General features: G+C 39.4%; 1 protein-coding gene across 2 annotated transcripts in view; it reads left to right on the top strand.

Annotated features, from left to right (window-relative positions):
* The first annotated feature begins 2,553 nt into the window (after window positions 1–2,553).
* The window catches only part of Arih1 (ariadne RBR E3 ubiquitin protein ligase 1), an 87,929-nt gene continuing 71,237 nt past the window's right edge, over window positions 2,554–19,245 (top strand). Inside the window, exon 1 of one of the 2 annotated variants that reach the window (XM_031345452.1) lies at window positions 2,554–3,281. In XM_031345452.1, coding sequence (XP_031201312.1) covers window positions 2,913–3,281 — 369 coding nt within the window. In that variant the 5' untranslated portion in view covers window positions 2,554–2,912. The remainder of the gene's footprint in view (window positions 3,282–19,245) is intronic. The other variant, XM_031345453.1, reaches the window with a different exon arrangement.

Genomic DNA, 19,245 nt, shown 5'->3' with positions numbered 1-19,245 from the left:
AAGTATCTAGCTGCTCAGCATATTTCAGTGATGATGATATTTTCAAAGATCAAAATTTTAAACATGGTTCAGATGTTTTCATATTTTATATAACTTATACACTTGTGCTTGAGAGAGTTGGAAAAGGCAAATTTGGAGTGAATTTTGCTGTTGGTAGTTTTCTGTTTGAGACATGGTCTCTCCATGGAGCCTAAGCTGGGTGGCTTCAAACTTGAGATTTTAGTGTAAACCACTACCCACACTACTGGGTTGGAGGTTTGAGGAAACTAAGGTATGAAAGAAGTCATATTATGAGAACAAAATTTAAAACTTAACAGTACTATTGAGTAGTACTGAGAGTTCAGCTGGCTTTGTGATTGAAACTCAGTTATAGAATGCATATTGCTATGCATTTTTCTGATAGTGGCTAGCCACTGTAGTACCTAAAGGAATATGACAAAAAGGGGTTTTAGTTTTGAAATTGTTATGGTTAATATCAACTTGATGGACCCAGAATTACTTAAGAGATAAACCTCTGGGCAGTTTATGACTTTATAGATCCAATAATTAAGGTGAGAGATCTATCCTATGTGTGAGCTGTAATATTCCATAGGCTGAGGTCCTAGACTTAATAATAAGGAGAAAGTGATCTAAAAACTATTGTTCATCTCTCTCTCTTATTCCTGGTGATACAATGTGACAACTGTCTTATACTTCTGTCATCATGCCTTCTTGGACAGGATAGACCTTGACCTCAAAATGTGAACATTAATCCTCTTCTTCCTTAACTTGCTTTTGTCTGTTATTTTGTGACAACTATAAAATAGTTAATGAATACACAAATATTCCTGAATTATTTCCATTGATATAACACAACAGGCGTGGAGAAGAACAAAGGGTGTTTGTGTCTATGGCTTGTCTCAGACTTGGCAATAACTTATGACTCAAAGGATCAAGATAACCTAGAGCTGATGTTAAGAGCTTTGATTTGAGGTGGGTATAGTGGTGCATGTCTCAAATCCTAGCATTTGGGTAGCAGAGGCAGGAAGCTCAGGAGTCAAGGATTATCCTTGGGTACATGAAATCCTACTTTAAAAAAAACAACTGAGAAAGGCTCAGCAGGTACAGAAAAGCACTTTCCATGTAGCCTGATGATTTGAACCTAACTCCTGGAGTCTACATAGTGAAGAGTGTGGGCTGATTCCCATAAGCTATCTTCTGATCTCTACTTGCCATGCCCTCAACCTAGTAAGTATATATACATATACACATATACATATACATGTGTGTAAAAGAAATAAATCATTTGATCATTTGAGAACAAAATAGACAAGTATGTATCTATATATTTTCCACTTTTCAAAGGCAATTTCTAGACAGAGTCTATATCTTAAGTACTGTATCTATTAAGGATCCAGCTTTTAAAAGGTTTCGAGACTGGCCAGTCCTTCATGTTACTGGAAGAGGGAGGTTTCTTATGCCTCTGCTTCCTTCAAAACACTTTCCTGGCTCTGCTGTCCTATTTTCAAGGTATTAAGTCCAAAGTAAATAAAACAAGATAAACCCAGTCTTGGAAAGGCATAAAGTGCTTTGTCATGACCTCTAACTAATTTGCCCAATATTTCCCATTTACTGATCGAATTTTAAGCTTCAGTGTTGTAACTACCGTGAACCTTCTGCTTTGAGCCAAGGCCATCTTCCTCTCCTCTCCTGTTGAAATAGCCATCCATCAACCCAGCTCACTTCTGCACTACTTCCAGATAAGCAGCCTTTCTTAGTCTTTGTAGATGTGGTTTGCAGGTACTGTTTCCTAGAATTATTACTGTAATTTACATTTAATGTATGGTTTATTATGTATCAGAAAGCCTCTCTGCTCAGTTGCTGGGGACTGAAACTGGGCCCTTTTTGTATGCCGGACAAGTGTATGCCACCACAAGGTACATACACACTTTTATTTTTAGAGCCTTGGGTGCCTTTGCTATAACCTGGGTACTAGGACTCAGTGAAAATGATCGCTAATCTATGGAAGGCCCTTAGTGATTAATTAAGGAATTGATGGCCTTAGCCTTAGAGATCAATTGAGAAACAAGAGTGTTCACATTGTTTTGGACCCTCAAGAAATGCTCGTCAAGATGAGTTCAGGAACTGTCTCTTCACTATGACGTCACGTCAGGGGGACCTGAGAACCGCGGTAGAGCCACACGAGTGGCCAGCAACACTCCAACTACCTGTCACACAACTTGGAGGTTCCGCGCACCACTACCTTCCAGGCAGTAACTCGGGCAACCGGAACTTTAGCAGAGCAGCTACCAGCTTCCCGGAACTAGCCAGGGCGTGTCAGATGTGCCTGTGAGGCCCGGAAGCGAGAAAGGTCCGCGGCGAAACCCTCCGCTCTCCGGACTCCTCCCCACGACCGGAAGGCCTCAGCCTCCTCACATCAAGGACCTACAGCATCTCAGTCTAGCCCGGCCACCGCAGTGCCGCCGCGCTCCCGTCCTCCTCAGGCTCGGCCGTGGGGTCTCCCCAAATACTACGCAGGGGCCAAGGGGCGTGGCGACGTGACGTACAGCCGACCGACGCGATGACGTAGCGCGGCGCGGTGACGCACGCCCCTTTGTTGGCTCAGTAGCGGTAGCAGCGGCCGCGGAGGTGGCGCAGGGGACTGTTTTCCGTCCGAGCCCGGAGCGGAGCGGCGTCTGATTGAGGCCGGCAGCAAGCGGCCCCCGCGCTCCCTCCCGCCCTGCTCCGCGCCCTCCCCGCCGCCGCCACCGCCCGCCTCCAACCGCCGCACCCGGGGAGCAGCCGCGGCCCACGGGGCCGGAACCAGGCCTGCGTCCGGACGGCAGCCGGAGCCGGAGCGAGAGCCGGGGCCTCGGCGTCCCCGCCCTCTCCGCGCCGCGGCCAGCGTCTGCCGGGCCCGCGCGCGTCGCGCCATGGACTCGGACGAGGGCTACAACTACGAGTTCGACGAGGACGAGGAGTGCAGCGAGGAGGACAGCGGCGCCGAGGAGGAGGAGGACGACGACGAGGACGAGCCGGACGATGATAACCTGGATCTGGGCGAGGTGGAGTTGGTGGAGCCCGGGCTGGGCGTCGGCGGGGAGCGGGACGGACTGCTGTGCGGGGAGACTGGCGGCGGCGGCGGCAGCGCTCTGGGTCCCGGAGGCGGCGGCGGCGGTGGCGGTGGCGGCGGCGGCCCGGGACACGAGCAGGAGGAGGATTACCGCTACGAGGTGCTCACGGCCGAACAGATCCTGCAGCACATGGTGGAATGTATCCGGGAGGTCAACGAGGTCATCCAGGTGAGGGGCCCCGCCACGCCATCTGGCCCCGGAGCCGGCTTAGGGAGCGGACCCAGGCGCCCTGTGCGGCGCCGAAGAGCAGGCCAGGGCCTGGCTCGTCCCGGGCCTGTGTGCCCTGCCGGCCGGTCGGGAGGTGCGCCTGGGCGGTGCTTCCCGGAGTCCTGGCATGGCGGAGGCCTCGGGCTGCCTGAGCGGCTATGGCCGGCAGTTCCTGCATGACTACGGCCCGAGTGTCTTTCCTCTGGCCGGAGGATGGGATGCAGGGGCGGGCTAGAGGGGGGCGAGGTGGTGAGTGTGAAAGAGGTGTCAGAAAGAACTCAGCCCTTTTCTCAAGGTTTATCCCTAGCCCTTGAGTCTCTTGAGCAGTTTTCAGATGGGATTAGGGCAGGCCCTTCAGAGCAGCTTTGGTGTATGATTGCCCCAAGTGGGCACTGGCTAATAAAGAAATGGATCTCCTTGGCAGTCTTAAGTGGCTACTTAAAGGTGGGGGAAGGGAACTATTTCTCGGAAGAGGTGCTGATGGGCCTTATTTTCTGATGGTGAGGCTTATGCCTACATTTGGGGGGGGGCAGCAGCATATTTTCTGTTTGGGATCTTAACTGCTTCCAGTCGTAGAAAGTAACTTGATGGAAGCTGTTGGAATAGTTATTGCAGATCCCCTACCCACCCTTGCAGCTTCAGCAACAATAAAACGCAGTGTTGTCTAATTGGACAAAACTCTATTGTGAATTAGAAAGTTAGAGGCATTCCGGCTTCTGAACTCCTTTCTCTAAAGGTTTCTATTTCGTGCATAGAAAGTTAAACTTGCTTCAGGCCAGTAACTGCATCTCGTTTAACACTATATATATCAGATTTTCTATTTTTGAGCTTTAGGAAATAAATTTCCATTTGTTTGGGGGAAAAGTTGTTACGAATGGGATATGATTGGAAACTAACGATCACACACAACCCTGTGGTGAAAGTCTGAAATTTCAGCTACTTAAGTTGAGGCAGATGGATGATGGCACGTTCAAGTCGTACCTGGATTAACAGAGTGAGCTCAAAGCTGTCCTGGGCAACTTTGTGAGACCCTGTCTCAAGATAAAGTAAAAAGAGGACTGGAGATAGTAACAGGTCATTGGTAGAGCAAAGGTTCGAGGCAGCCCTCCGTGTAGGAAAAATGAAAAATCAGGGTGAAATCTTGATTCATTTTAACTTTTAGAAAACAGTTGTTACATGGAAGGAAACTACATAGGAACAAGAAGTTACTCTTGTTTTCAAGCACATTGCTTTCTTTTTAGAATGGGTTGGCTTAATATTCTTGGACAGATTCTCAGTCACTACCTACTTGCTGAGTTTCCATTACGAACATGTTTATGGTCTCATTCAGTAGGCACCGTTTTGCAGATTAAACTATCTAGGCATTAAAGAATGTGTTTGGAATAATGGGAAATCTCATCTAGTGTTAGTAGTGGAGATCTCAATTTTCAATATAGATGATGGTGCATTGGAAATAAGTGGAAAGATTGTAGAAGTCATAAGTTTCACTGCTCTAGTTCTCTTAGATAATTGAGATTTCTTTCTTTTTTTAAAGAAACAGAAAAAGGAATTGCATTAGCAAGGAATTTGTGGTTAAAATTTGAATTGTTTTTATTTACATGCAATTATATAAAATCTGATGTTCTCAGACTTACCTAGCTTACTGGCATTATAATTATGTTTTGAAGTAAATCAAGGATATTATCAGAAATAACTTTTTGACTTAAAAGTGTGTATTTTACTTTAGTTAAATATCATTCATTTTGTCAGTTTTAGTTACCTAGGTCAGGGTAGCTGATATGCATGACATCTTCCTTTCTTGGTTTAGATAAGAATGAATGCTGATGAACTACTAAGACCTATAAAAATTAGGGATTTTGGCAGGGGTGGAGGTGGGAAGTGTCCTACTTTTTTATATTTTCTTGCTTCATTATTCTAGCCTTTATAAGTAAAGCTGTTCTTAAATAGCATTCATGAACACCTGAGCATATATCCCTTGTTGAAAGTTTATATTTAGAAATATCAATCAAGTCAAAGGTAGGATATATCCCAGACCATCTTTCCTTGAACTAGTATTCTTACACATCTAAACTAAGCTTGATTCTGTTTTAGGTTATTTAAATTCAAAGCATTGCATGGGCATACATGCACATTGTAAGAAAGAAATCTCATGAGTAAAGAGAAACTTAACAAAATAAGTTACCAGGAGACATCAAAACATGAGCTGTAGCTACTTTTCTGTAAACTGCATAGCCAAATATATTTTAAAAAAGAAAACCAGAATGATTTTGTGTAATGTTTTCAGTGGGGAGAAAGAGCAGGTTTCAAAACCAGAAAGAATTTCTGAAGACCTTTTTTTATAAGTAACTACTCTTTTAAATAACTTAGTGATTACACATTAATTTGTATAATTCACCTGGCTTTTTATAGTTTTTAACTCAAAAGCATACATATCCTCAGAGGTCAGACGGAGAATGTTTTCTTATTTCTTCGTGTAAGTCCACTTGTAGAATTAAAGAGAATGGCTCATTTTCCAGGCTTTGAGATGCCCAACATTCTGGAGTTAGAGTCAGTTAGGTTAATCTCTGTGTTTGAGGCCAGCCTGATTTACATAATGCACTAGAGGATAGCCAGAGGAGCTACATAGTGAGGCCCTATCTCCAAAAAAAACAAGAACAAAAAAACCCTTTTATATATAGTTCTGGCTTTCTATAAACTTTGAATTCTCCTGTAGTCTGACTCGGGGCCTGACATATACTAGGCAAGTATTCTATCCCTGAGCTATACCCAGGACTTAATATATCTGTATATGTATCTTTGAGACAGGAGTCTCATTGCACACTTCAGGGCATCCTGGAACTCATGCTGTATCATCGTTCTGTTTATGACATAGTGAGCATGTATTTACTCATTCCCCTCTTTTCAAGCTTTTTAATTTATTTCATTTTGTGTTTTGAAATTAAATTTCCCTCTGTTGGTTTACTCTTGGCTCCAATGATGGTCTTCTCTCAGCTTCTTGGGTGCCAGGACTACAAATGTGCCATACACATCAGGTGCTAACCACAACAGAGTGCATTCTCTGTTTTAGCTAGCCACTGTTTTTTTTTGTTTGTTTATTTGTATTTTTTTAAAAATTAAAAGACTATTTAAATAGTGTTTTTGTGTGGGTATGTGGATGCCTGCAGAGGCCAGAAGAGGGTGTTGGGATCCCCGGAGCTGTAGTGACCCATGGTTGTGAGCTGCCCTTAGTAGATATATGGTGGGAACTGAACTCTTGTACTGTAACAGCATCTGGTGTTATTTGCTAAACCATCTCTCCAGCCACTCTTTTTTTTTTTTGTTATTTTCCTTTTAAATGTCAACTACATTAATAACTATAAATAGCTAATTTTCCTATAAGGTCATGTAATAAGTAGAATAAGAATATGTTTAGGCTGCATTTGATGATTACTCCTTTTTGGATGAGAAAATGATCATGCTTCTAATTAAAGTAGGCTGGATCCTATGGAACCCTTGGTGATAATAGTAGCAGTCTTTATTATTTTTAGTTCAAAGCCTAAAAGTTTTTCTTTTTTTTTTTTCTTTTTCTTTTTTTGTTTCTTTTGAGACAGGGTCTCTTTATGTATTCTTGGCTATTGTGGAAGTCTATGTAGACCAGGCTAGCCTAGAACTCCAAGAGATCCACTTGTCTTTGATGCTCAGCCAAAAACCCGCCCTTTTGAGCTGTCAAGTAGACTTTTGCAATCATATGATTTAAATTTTTTTCCGAAATTTTTTTTATTTTTTTCAGCTTTAATTCAAGGATAAATGTCTTTTGCTGTGTAGCAGTAGATGGCCAGTTAAAATGCTGGATAGTATGGAATTTTAGAACAAAGCTCGAAAAAAAAGCTTGTTACTTAGCTTTTCTGGCAAGTCAATTTTTCAGAGTATTACTTTGAAAATTTTAAGTCTGGTTTTCAGGCTAAAATTTAGAGTTTAAATAAGGCGTGCTATATTTTGTTAGAGGAGTTTTCCCATGTAATGTTTTAAAATGCGCACATTGTTGAGTAGCTGTTTTTCTTTCCTCTTTTATGATCTCCTTTTAAGAGTAGTGTCAGAAGTGACTTGGCAGAAATACACAAAACTAAAATATTAATAACATTTCCTTAATGTTGAGACATTAATTTAGATAATACTAGAAATAGTTATAACTACTGACACTTTCCTCAGGCTTAATTTTTTTTTTTTTAATCATATTTCCAATTCAGATGTATTACCAATTCCAGTTACTTGACAGTATATCTTTTAGGTATAATTTTCCAGTTTTAAGAAATACTTAGTGTATTGATTCTAAACAGCTTAACTGTCTATCTATAATTTTCTAATTTTTAAGAAAGCTAACTCTAGAGGCAAGGATTCTTAGCAAGGATTTACACTAGAAGTTGATACCATGGCTGGTTCTTCAGCACTGACTGAGGAGACATTTTGGGCAGGTACTTTTTTCCTTCTTTTGTCAGGGATGGGAGCAGCTCTTCTTTGAATATCTTACCTAATCTTAACTATTAAGAGCCATTCTTCATGTTCTGCATTTTCCACCATCCAGTTATCCCAGGTCAGATTGATTACCTTTTTCCAGTTTCTCTTAATAACTAATCCTAATTGTGGCCCTCTAATTTTATTTTGTCTCTTACTCTAGACATTCAGTTCATCTATCATACTGGTATCAAACACATGTAGAAGTTATTCTTTTGCCTAAAAGAGATTTTGTTGTTGTTAAAAGTATAGTTCATACTCCTTCCTTGTGGCAGTCATAGTTTCCATTTTAGTATCTAATGTTTTTCCATCTTAACTGTCCCTGTCCTAGTCGCGCACAGCCCTGACTGCAGTGCTTATAATTATAACATACACTTAGGAAGTTTCTGTTTCTATTCATGCTATCACTTCTTGTAATTGCTTTTCTCTTAAACTGCTTATTTTTGGTTGAAAAACCAAAAATACCCCAAACAAACAAATAAAAAAAACTGCTTACGGATTTCTTTCTTTCTTTCTTTTCTTTTCTTTTTTTTTTTTTTTTTTTTTTTTTGAGACAGGGTTTCTCTGTATAGCCCTGGCTGTCCTGGAACTCACTCTGTAGACCAGGCTGGCCTCGAACTCAGAAATCCTCCTGCCTCTGCCTCCCAAGTGCTGGGATTAAAGGCGTGCGCCACCACTGCCCGGCTTCAATGCTTCTTTTTTTGGTTAGCACTTTATATGGATATTTTGTGTAGCCCACAAGAGCTTGTGATATAGCCATCTCTATATCTTAAGTCTTTTTACTTGACTAAATATGAGGGCTTTGATGGTGAAAGCTGAAACTCCTTGGTCTTTGTGTGTACAACATGCAGCATACTTACATATTCTGACAGAAAAATACTAGATAAACAGTTTGAAATTTTTCCTTATTTACCAGATAATCTGTAAATCAAAGGAAGCCAAGTAAGATTCTTTTCAAGTACTAGTAAATTATTTTATGGCTTCTAAATGCTGCAAATGTGAATAGTATAAGACTACAATGTTAAATTCTAAGAAGACAAGCTTTTATTTATTTGTTTTTGGATAGGTTTTGAGACAGGTTTTCTCTGTGTGTGGTTCTGGCTGTCCTGGAACTTATTTTGTAGACCAGGCTGACCTCAAACTCAGATCCACCTAACCCTGCAGGAATTAAAGGGATGTGTTACCACTTCTGGTTAAGAGTACAAACTTTTAAAAGCCCCTTTATTTAATCTTTCTTTTTTGTTACTAGGTCTCACTATATTGCCCTGGCTTGAGTGGCCTTGAACTCATAGAGATCTGTCTGGCTCTGCCCACTGAAGCTGAGTTTAAAGGTGTGCACTACCATGTGTAGCCTAAAGGCCTTTTTAGATGTAACATTTATACATGTGCGTCATTCCTTGGCTCTTTATTTGAGCTGACATAATGGTATTACCAGTTGATTTATTTCAGTGTTGATTTTCAAAGGATTGTCCACAAAGAAGCTGTTTGACTAGGTGTTACTTATTTCTCTTCATAAATGTTTTGACGTTTATTCATGGTGTAGAAGCAGCGAGTAGATAAAACTTAAGGTACTTAGCAAGACTTACTCTAATATATTGATAATTCATCATGTTCTTCCCCACCACACACACTTTCACTTATTCTAAATGAGTCTAAGTTCAATACCAATTCCTTTTGTTTTTTTTGAGACAGGTTCTATAGTTGCATAGTCCAAGTTGGTCAGGAGCTCACTATGTAGATCAGGCTGCCTTAGAGCTAGTTTCCCTCCCCTACAGCCTCTCAAGTGCTGTGGTCACAAATGTGTATGCCACCATACCTGGTTTGCTAGTTTTATGTCATAAATGCACATCTTCTCAGCTTTTGGCATAAAATGAGAGGTATGCATAAAATACTTCCACAAACTAAAGTATGATGATTGTTTTAAATAAAAAAAAAATGTGCTCAATTTTTGACTTATGAGCAATGTTGAAGGGGCAGCATTTTTACTTGGAAGATGTATTAGCAAATTATGGTTATTTAGATATTTATCACACATGATGTTTTTCTTTAGCCAGAATGTATCAGCTGTTTCAAGGAAAACAGCTAAAATGCTGCTGAATTTGAGTCTTATGTGATTTAGAATTTTGAGAAGCTTTATTTGCCTTTGTGAAATAGCTTTCTAATACTGAAAAACTATTTAATAAAAATCCATTACCATTTGGAAGATACATAACGTTATGAACCAATATTTACAGAGATTGTTAGGACTGAGGTAAAATTCTTAAGGTTACTAACCTAATGTACTGACTTATTTTTGGTGTTCTGGCTTTATAGTGAAATGACATGATTAGGAGATAGGGACTTTCATTCATTTTACTTATTGCAGTAGCACTACTCAGAAGAATAGTTTTTGGTTAGAGATAGGAATCCATAAACATTTTTGTAACTAGTTTTATTTTTCTTCCTTTTCTCTTGGGGTAGGGGGTGGCAACATGCAAGACAAATTCTGTCACTAAAGTATATTTCAAACTTTTTCAAAAATAATTTTAAATCCTGATATTTTAAAAATAATTATGTTTGTGTGTTTTGCCTGTGTATATGTCTGTGTAATGCATGTCCAGGGATGCCAGAAGAGGGCTTTGTATACCCTGGAAATTAAATTGAGAGATACAGTATCTAAAATTAAGCACTAATTAAGATGCATTTAATAGCATATTAGACAAAAGAGGTCAATAGAAATTATTCAAATTGAAGTATGGAAGAAAGAAGGCCTATAACATGCGGGCCAATAAACACAGAGGAACTAACAAAAGTGCTAATATATGTGTGGCTCAAGCCTCAGAAGATCAGAAGTAAAGGAGGATGGGAACACTTCCAAAACTAATAAAGAAGCATTATGTCCACAGTCAAAAAATCTGATGTTATCTCAAGGATAAACACAAGGAAATACTGACTAGGCTTATTAATGGAGTTTTTTGGGCTTTTGAGGACAAGGAACAAAAAAAATTTTTTTGAGATAGGGTCTCTTTATGAAGTGTTGGCTGTTGTCCTGAAACACTATGTAGACCAGAATGGCCTCAAACTCAAAATGATCTGCCCACCTCTGCCTTGTGACTGCTGGAATTAAAGATGCTCCACTAAGGGAAGAAAGAAACAAGACAAAAACAAAAACCCTCCACACCATTCTTACAATGGAACCCAGAAAACAACACAGTCATTTTTTGAATATCTTTTGTGTGCATGTGGTGATAGGGCCTTGTACTTGATAGGTTGGTACTTTCCCCTGAGGTACATCCCCAGCCATGCTTGTTGGTGTTCTGAGAAAGTGATTTTGCTCTATATATAGCTCAGACAAGCCTTAACTTGCTATTTAACCCAAGCTTGCCTTGAATTTGTGATCCTTATGCCTCGGTACCCCAACAACTTTAAAATACAAAGAACTTAAAAAACAACAATTGCATTTTAGGAAACTGGAGAGAAGATTCAGTAGTTAAGATCACTGGCAGTAGTTAAGATCTCCAGAGGAAAATAATTATAGCTTCCATTCTAAAATTTCTATTTGTTTTTGTTTGCTTCTTTATTTTGTATGTTGAGACGGGTTCATTATGTATCGATCTGGTTTGCTTGGAACTTACAGTGACTCTCTGCGTCTGCCTTCCAAATACCAGAATTACAGGTGTGTCCCATGCCTGTCCGACTGTTTGATTCATTGGTGTAAACTACGGTGTTTTACTGATTCCGTCTCAGGTATTTTTGTGCTTTGTTCCATTTTCTTTAGGATTTTCTAAGTTACTTTAAAAAAATTGTGTGTGTTTGTGTGTATGCTTGTGAGTGCCATAGCATTATGTGGAGACGAGGCAGGTTCTTTCTTCCATATTCCAGGCTAGCTGGCTAGTAAGCTTTCCATGGCAATTCTTCACTGTCACTCAGGGCCTCTGGAAGAGCAGCCAGTGAGTGCTCTTAACCTTTGAGACATCTTTCCAGCCCAACATCCTGCTTTTTTATGTGCGTTCCAGAGGTCAAATTCAGGTCATCAGACCCAGTTTAGCCATACAGGTTATTTTAAAAAAATTTCTAGGTACTAAGGATTGAACTTGGAGCATTATGCATGCTAGGCAAAGTGCATTGTCACTTAAAAAAAACAGAAACAAAACCATTTTGTTTTATATTGAATCAGGATCTTGTAATTCCCACTGGTTGTGAAATTGATAGTGGCTGTGGATGATGTTGCTTACTTAGCCTCTTGCTTTCACTTCCCAAGTGCTGCTGGGGTTGTAGGCTTTTTTATTTGCCTCCACACTTTTTTTTAAGCTTTTAAATTTTGAGACAGGATTTCGATACGTTACTTAGGGTGGCTTTGAGCTTGTGACCCTCCTGCCTCTGGCTCCTGAGAACTGAGATTATAGGCCTGCACTTCCAAACTGCTTTTAAGTTCCTAGGTACACAGGTGAAATTTAGTATGTCTAGTATCTGAATCAGCTGAGTCAATTCATACGGCTATTTTTTTTTTTTCCTTCTTGGATTTTGGTCATCTGATTCTATCATTAGATATTTTATAGTGTGCCATATATTGTGTCTGTAGTGCTTCAGGAATTCTGTGTACTACGAGAGTAGATTTCCTTCAGAAAGGACAATATTCTTCCCTTTGCTTGGTTCTTTCAGTGGTGGATGAGTACTTTAACCAGGAAGGCTAAGTGTCCTGTTAACCTGTGTTCTAAAAGAGTCCCTTTCCTAGAGTGTTCTGAGAGTCCCTTCCCTTGAGTCTCATATTTTTCCTTGTTTGTTTATTTGATTATTGTTATTTTTCAAGACAGGGTTTCTCTGTGTAGCCCTGGCTGTCCTGGAACTCACTCTGTAGATCAGGCTGTCCTGGAACTCATAGAGATCTACCTGCCTCTGTCTTCTGCTGGGATTAAAGGTTATATGCTACCACAGACCTGTCCCCATAACCTCTCTTAAATAACTGATATTATCACTCATTATTTTAGAGATTTCCCTTTTAGTTTCTAGGCCCTGTGTAGTCCTCAATCAACAAATATGCTGAGAGGAAAGGTAGACCATTTCTTGAGATACCTATCCAAATTTGACTTCATAAAAAACTTCTGCTTTTATTACTGTGCCACTCCTTTCTCTCTCCCTCCCTTCCTCCCTCCCTTCCTCCCACTGTGTGAGTGTGTGTGTGTGTGTGTGTGTGTGTGTGTGTGTGTGTGTGTGTTTAAAGATGGTTTCTCTGTGTGGCTTTGGCAATCCTGGAACTCACTCTGGAACATGCTGGCTTCAAACTCAGATCTGCCTCCTGAATGGGATTAAAGGGGGATGCCACCACTGCTTGGCTGTATTATTTTCTTACTGTTGCTCTAATAAATGGCAAATTTAGTGACTTAAAGTACAAATTCATTATTTAGGAGTACTGAAAGAAGTCTGAATTAGCTGTCATTAGGCTAAAGCTCAGGGTGTCAGTAGCTTTTTTTTTTTTTTGAAGATTGAGGAAAGAATATATATATATTTTTTTGTCATTTTCCACTAATAGATACCCACCCTATTCTTCAGTTTGAGACTTTCCTCCAGCATTAGCGCATCTTCAGATTTCAGATTTCTGATTCTGCCTTATTAAAGGACTAACATGCATAAGATAATCTTACTTCAAGGTCAGCTGCATATTCTATTTGCAAGATTAATTTCCCTTTGCATTGTTACATAGTCTCAGATGCTGGGTGTTAGAATGTGAACACATTGGAGTTGTAAGGTCAAATCTACCATGCTGTCTGTTAGCATTTTGGGATAGATAGATGGTTAAGTTGCTTGCTAGAAGTACTGAGAAAGGTCCTTTTTGTGTGTGTGTGTGTGTTGGGGTTGAGGGGCAGGCGGGCACTGAAGTTGTCACTTGCTTTGCCCATCTTCATCCATGTGTGTCCTAGTTTCTGTGGTTCTCTATTTCTAGACTTGATCTTGCTTGGTTTCCAAAGTTAAGAATCTTAGTATGCCAACCTGTGTCTGGAACCTATCCTTCTAGTTTGTGTTTGTTTTCTTATTTGGTAAGTCAGTCCCAGGGCCCTCATATATTGCTCTGCTTCTGAATTACATTTCCAGTCCCCTAAATGCTATTTTTACAGGGTTACAAATTCTGATGTGGTTTAATTTTTTGAATATTGGCTCATTGCAGATTTGTTTTCTAAAAAGACCAGTTAGATTTTAGGAAAATAATATATATATAGGCTTACTAGATAAACTTAGCAGTTATTACAAGGTTCTTTTTAAAAATATTAAAAATTAGGGATATAATGAGAGCTCAGTCATTAGAGTGGTCACCTTTTTAACACGCAAACCTAGGTCTAATCTCTAGAACTCAAAGAAGGAGGGCATAGTGGTGCATGCTTATAAACATGAAGTTGTGTGCATAAGAAGGTAGGGAAAGGGCTGGTGAGATGGCTCAGCGGGGAAGAGCACCAACTGCTTTTTGGAAGGTCATGAGTTCAAGTCCCAGCAACCACATGGTGGCTCACAACCACCGTTGTGCATAAGAAGGTAGGGAAAGATCTGGAAGGAGTTGGGAGGGAAAAGATTATGATCAAAATGTATTGTATGAGATTCTCTAAATTCTCAAATAATAAAGAAATATTTTAGAAAAAGAAAGTGAGCCCAGGCATGATGGTATTGTGTGCCTTTAATCCCAGCACTCTGAGTTCTAGACAACCAGGGTGATGTAATGAGACCCTGTCTCAAGATCAAGCAACTAAAAGAACCAAAAAAGAATAGATGCTATTTTGGTATTTTATGGATAAGGAAGTTGAGCATATAAATAATTAAATGGGGCTGGAGAGATGGCTCAGCGGTTAAGAGTACTGACTGCTCTTCCAGAGGTCCTGAGTTCAATTCTCAGCAACCACATGATGGCTCACAAACATCTGTAAAGTGATCAGATGCCTTCTTCTGGTGTATCTGAAGACAGCTACAATGTACTTACATACATTAAAAAAAAGAATAATTAAATGACTTGCAAAAGCTATCATAAAATAGCTTATGGCCAGGCGGTGGTGCATGTCTGTAATCCCAGCACTTGGGAGGCAGAGGCAGGTGGATCTCTGAATTTGATGCTGTCTTGGTTTACAAAGCAAGTTCTAGGATATATACCAGTAAGTAAAAACATGTATGAGTCTTTTGTATTGAATAATTTTGCTTCACTAGAATTAACCCTTTTCTTTCCTGTGCCCATGAGACTGACTTGAACAGAATTAGTCAATGGATTCTGAGTTGTAACTGTTGCCATGACCTATAAATCTAAGTAAACAGAAAGATAATCTGGGTTATACAGTGAGTCAACTTGAGCTACACAGTAGAACTCCAGCTCAAAAACCAGAAAGTTGAAGGTTAATATTATAGATTAGGGGTTTACTGTTTGCCTAGTACAATAAGTACCTTGGGTTTGGTCTCTAGCACCACAAAGACCCAACTTACAAGCAGACTTCCTCAAGAAAAAATCAAGCCAGCTGGGTGTAGGGTACACCCCTTATCTTAGCACTCAGGGATCAGAGACTGGAGTTCAAGGCCCCTAGTCTACATACTGCCGAACTCCAGGCCTGCCTACATGGTAAGACCTTGTCTTGAAAAAAATAAACTTCAAGGCGATTATAATATTTATTGGTTTGCTTTTCATTCCAGTGTAAGCATTTAAAAAGAATAAAGTATAATATAATGTCTGAAGTTTCATATGTATATCATGATCCACAAAGCTCAGCATTCTCTCTCCAACAGAAGTAACAAAAGATAATGGAAAAATTGCATCTTGAAATTGTTGTTGTTATGAGTATGCTAGACCACATATACTTGCTTTCTTTTTCTTAACCTCCCTCCCCTTCTTGTGTGTGTTTGACTACCACCACTACTGAGGATCTGACCCAGAGCCTCGTGCATGCTAGCCAGACCCTCTACTACTTAGGTACTATTTCTTTTTCTTTTTCTTTCTTTCTTTCTTTTTTTTTTTTTTTTTTTTTTTTTTTTGGATTTTTCAAGACAGGGTTTCTCTGTGTAGCCCTGGCTGTCCTGGAACTCACTCTATAGACCAGGCTGGCCTCGAAACTCAGAAATCCGCCTGCCTCTGCCTCCCAAGTGCTGGGATTAAAGGCGTGCGCCACCACCGCCTGTAGGTACTATTTCTAACGGGAGAATACTACTTTATTTATTCAATGAGTGGAGTGGTGCCTGTGTAGAAGTGAAGTGTCTTCCTTTATCACTTGGCTTGTTTTTATTTTTTTTTAAGATGTTATGTGTATGAGTGTCTTGCCTGCATGGTACCACATACTTGCCTGGTACCCATAGAGATAAGAAGATATTAGTTATCTAGAACTGGAGTTAGGAATGGTTGTAAACCACAGTGTGAGTACTGGAAATCTAACCTTGGTCAACAATAGGAGCAAATGCTCTTAACTACTGAGTCATCTCTTTGGCCCTTTCTGCCTTCTTTTTATGAGGCAGAATCTCTCATTAAACCTGAAGCTCAATAATTGGCCAGGCCTCTTCTGCTCCCTCCAGTCCTCTTGTTTCTGTCATTCAATGCTGGGATTTAAAAGCAGGCTACTATAAAAAGTGTGCTTTGGATCCACACTCAAGTTCTCATATTTTCATTGCAAACATTTTACCAACTGAGCCATCCACCCAGGCCCAAGGACAGACCTTTAGAGAAGTTTTTAGATGAACTTATTACTGTTACTATTTAACTTTAAATGTAAGAAAAATTCATTTATCTTTTATTCTTCTGCTCATTGTTTCAGCTATTTTTTTAAGTTTGATTGCCAACCAGAGCTACACAGAGAAACTGTCTCAAAAAACAAAACAAAACAAAACAAAAACCTGTCTTGAAAAACCAAAACAAACAAACAAAAAACCTTGCCAAAACAGAGTGTGTGGAGAGACAGCTCAGTGGTTAGATCACTGAGTGTTCTTCCATAGGACCCAGGTTTAGTTTCTAGTACCTATATGGTAGTTCACAACTGTTTGTAATTCCAGTTATAGAGGATCTGGCATCCTCACACAGACATACATGCAGGTAAAACACCAATGCACATAAAATAAGATTCTTAAAACAAACAAACAAAAACAAAAAAAATCAAAGTAAAGTATTTAAGTGTGTTGAAAAATTAAGGATGACACTTAGTTCAATATTGAAGTCCATGTAAGTTTTAACTTACCATGTAGTCAGGTGAAAAAGATTCAAAGAGATCTTCATGGTTATGATTAACTATCTACTGAGTACTACTTCCCTGTTATGTGATCTCTGAGCTTATTCCTAAACCACCTCTGTGATTAAACTTCCATAGAAATGAGCACACTTTCATTATTGAGGACTTTTGACTTAAGTTCTTCCATACTCAAATGTGTCTTTCTGTAGTGTTAGTCTAAACATATAACTATTCCTTGTAATAAGCTTGCCTGTAATTTTAAAAGACTTAACACATTGGAGAATGCAATGCTTTAACCCATATCCAAGTAACATTATTGGGGGGGGGTAGAATCCAGAATAAAACTTCCCTTCTTACCAAATTGTTGATTAGAAAGATTGTTGTGCATTGGTATTTTGGATTCATGCCTGTGTATGTCTGCATTAGTTACATAAGGTAGAAAGGACACCAGGCTCAGTTAAGTGCATATTTGTTTATATCTTGTTGAAATTCTGGTGGGTTTTGCAGTAACTAGTGAATAAATCATTCATCTTGTGTAACTGTTTTATTAATAGTTTTGAGTTCTGTGTACTTCTGACTCTGCATTTATAAAAATAAAAGCAGTTGCTAGAGAATACTAACTAGGTGCATTTCAAAAATGTTTTTATCTGATAATCTTGGATTCAAGCTAGATTGAGAAGAACATTGAAATTGCCATGCAAACTTTGTGAATCAGGCTAATTTTTCTCGTTCTGTGTAACCAAAACATTCAAGAAGTTTAATGTTAGCTGGGCAGTGGTGGCGCACATCCCTTTAATCCCAGCAATTGGGAGGCAGAGGCAGGCGGAATTCTGAGTTCGAGGCTAGCTTTGTCTACAGAGTGAGTTCCAGCACAGCCAGGTCTACACAGAGAAACCCTGTCTCAAAAACAAAACAAAACAAAACAAAAAAAATGTTTAAAGTTGAAGATAGTATGACTCAGTTCTTCATAACCTCTGATTTAAGAATAAATAAAATAAACTGTGCACAATGGCTAATGCCTATAATCCTAATAGGAACACTGCTTTTGGTTTGAGGTCAACCTGGGCTATATACTGAATTAGTGATAAGCACAGATACAGAATGAGATATGGGAGATTGTTTGGGGAAAAAAATAGAACTATCTAGCCAAACAAACAAGAAAGAGAAGCTGATTTTTAAAAAAATGATCACTATCTGAACATGGTGGTGCATACCCCGAATTCTAGCTCTCTAGAGGCACAGGCAGATCTCTTGAATTTGAAGCCATTCTGGTCTACATAGTGAGTTTAAGGACAGCTAGGGTTTTGTAGAGAACTTTCCTCCAGAAAGTGGTCAGGGAGTGGAGGGAGAAGAAAATAGAAATAATAACTTCTAGACGGAAAAAGAGTAGGAGGCAGCAGACAAAGGACTGATTAGTGGTGAAGGTGTTAAATGAACAGTAAGAAGCTGTCACTCCTGATTATTGGGAAGTAGAGTAATAGGAGATGGGCAGTCAATAAGTAGGCAGTACAACATGATTTTGAAAGATTTAGGATAGTGCTCTTGAGCTAGACTTATTCTAAGGCTGTATGAGAAAACTCAAAATAGTCTAGCTCTGGGGGAACTAGTGCAGAAGCACCTGTTGGATACTGATCATTAGTGAGAAATGATGAAATAATTTAGAACAAAACATAATTTGGTTAAGCATTTAACATCTTGGTGTCCTAAATTCAGTTTCAGCTTTGTCTTTGTATATCTTGTGTGGTTTTGGATCAGTGCATGTTGATGAATTCTTTTCCTTATCTGTAAAATAGTATAACTGGAGCTTTAAGCAGCATTTTAATAGACCTGATTGAATTGCTATTGTGCTCACGAACTGAAACATACCTGTTTGTTATCCATTGAAAGCTTCTTGCTTTGCCAGTTTTCCTAGATAGCTAAAACTAAATGGTAGCATTAATTTGGCACAGTAGGCTTTATACTGTGTTAAAATCATTTGTAAATGTCCAGAATAGGCAAATGAGTAGAGAAAGAAAGTATTAGGTCAGTAATCACCAGAGTCTTGATGGGAAAAAAATAGCTAATTTTTTGAGTGATAAAATGTTCTGAAATTAATGGTTGACATCTGTGAATATAATCAAAACCACCAAACCATCTTAGAGTTAATTTTTTGTGGTATGAGCCATAAAAATTACCAGAAATTTCTTCAGCTATCCAATAAGTAGTTTTGCTTTTGTGTGGTGGGAATTGAACTTACAGCTAGGCAAGCCTTTTCTAGCCACCAAGTTACATCCTTAGTC

The sequence above is a fragment of the Mastomys coucha genome, unplaced genomic scaffold (assembly GCF_008632895.1).
Source record: "Mastomys coucha isolate ucsf_1 unplaced genomic scaffold, UCSF_Mcou_1 pScaffold23, whole genome shotgun sequence".
NCBI lineage: Eukaryota > Metazoa > Chordata > Mammalia > Rodentia > Muridae > Mastomys > Mastomys coucha.
This window is presented reverse-complemented; position numbering and strand designations above follow the sequence as displayed.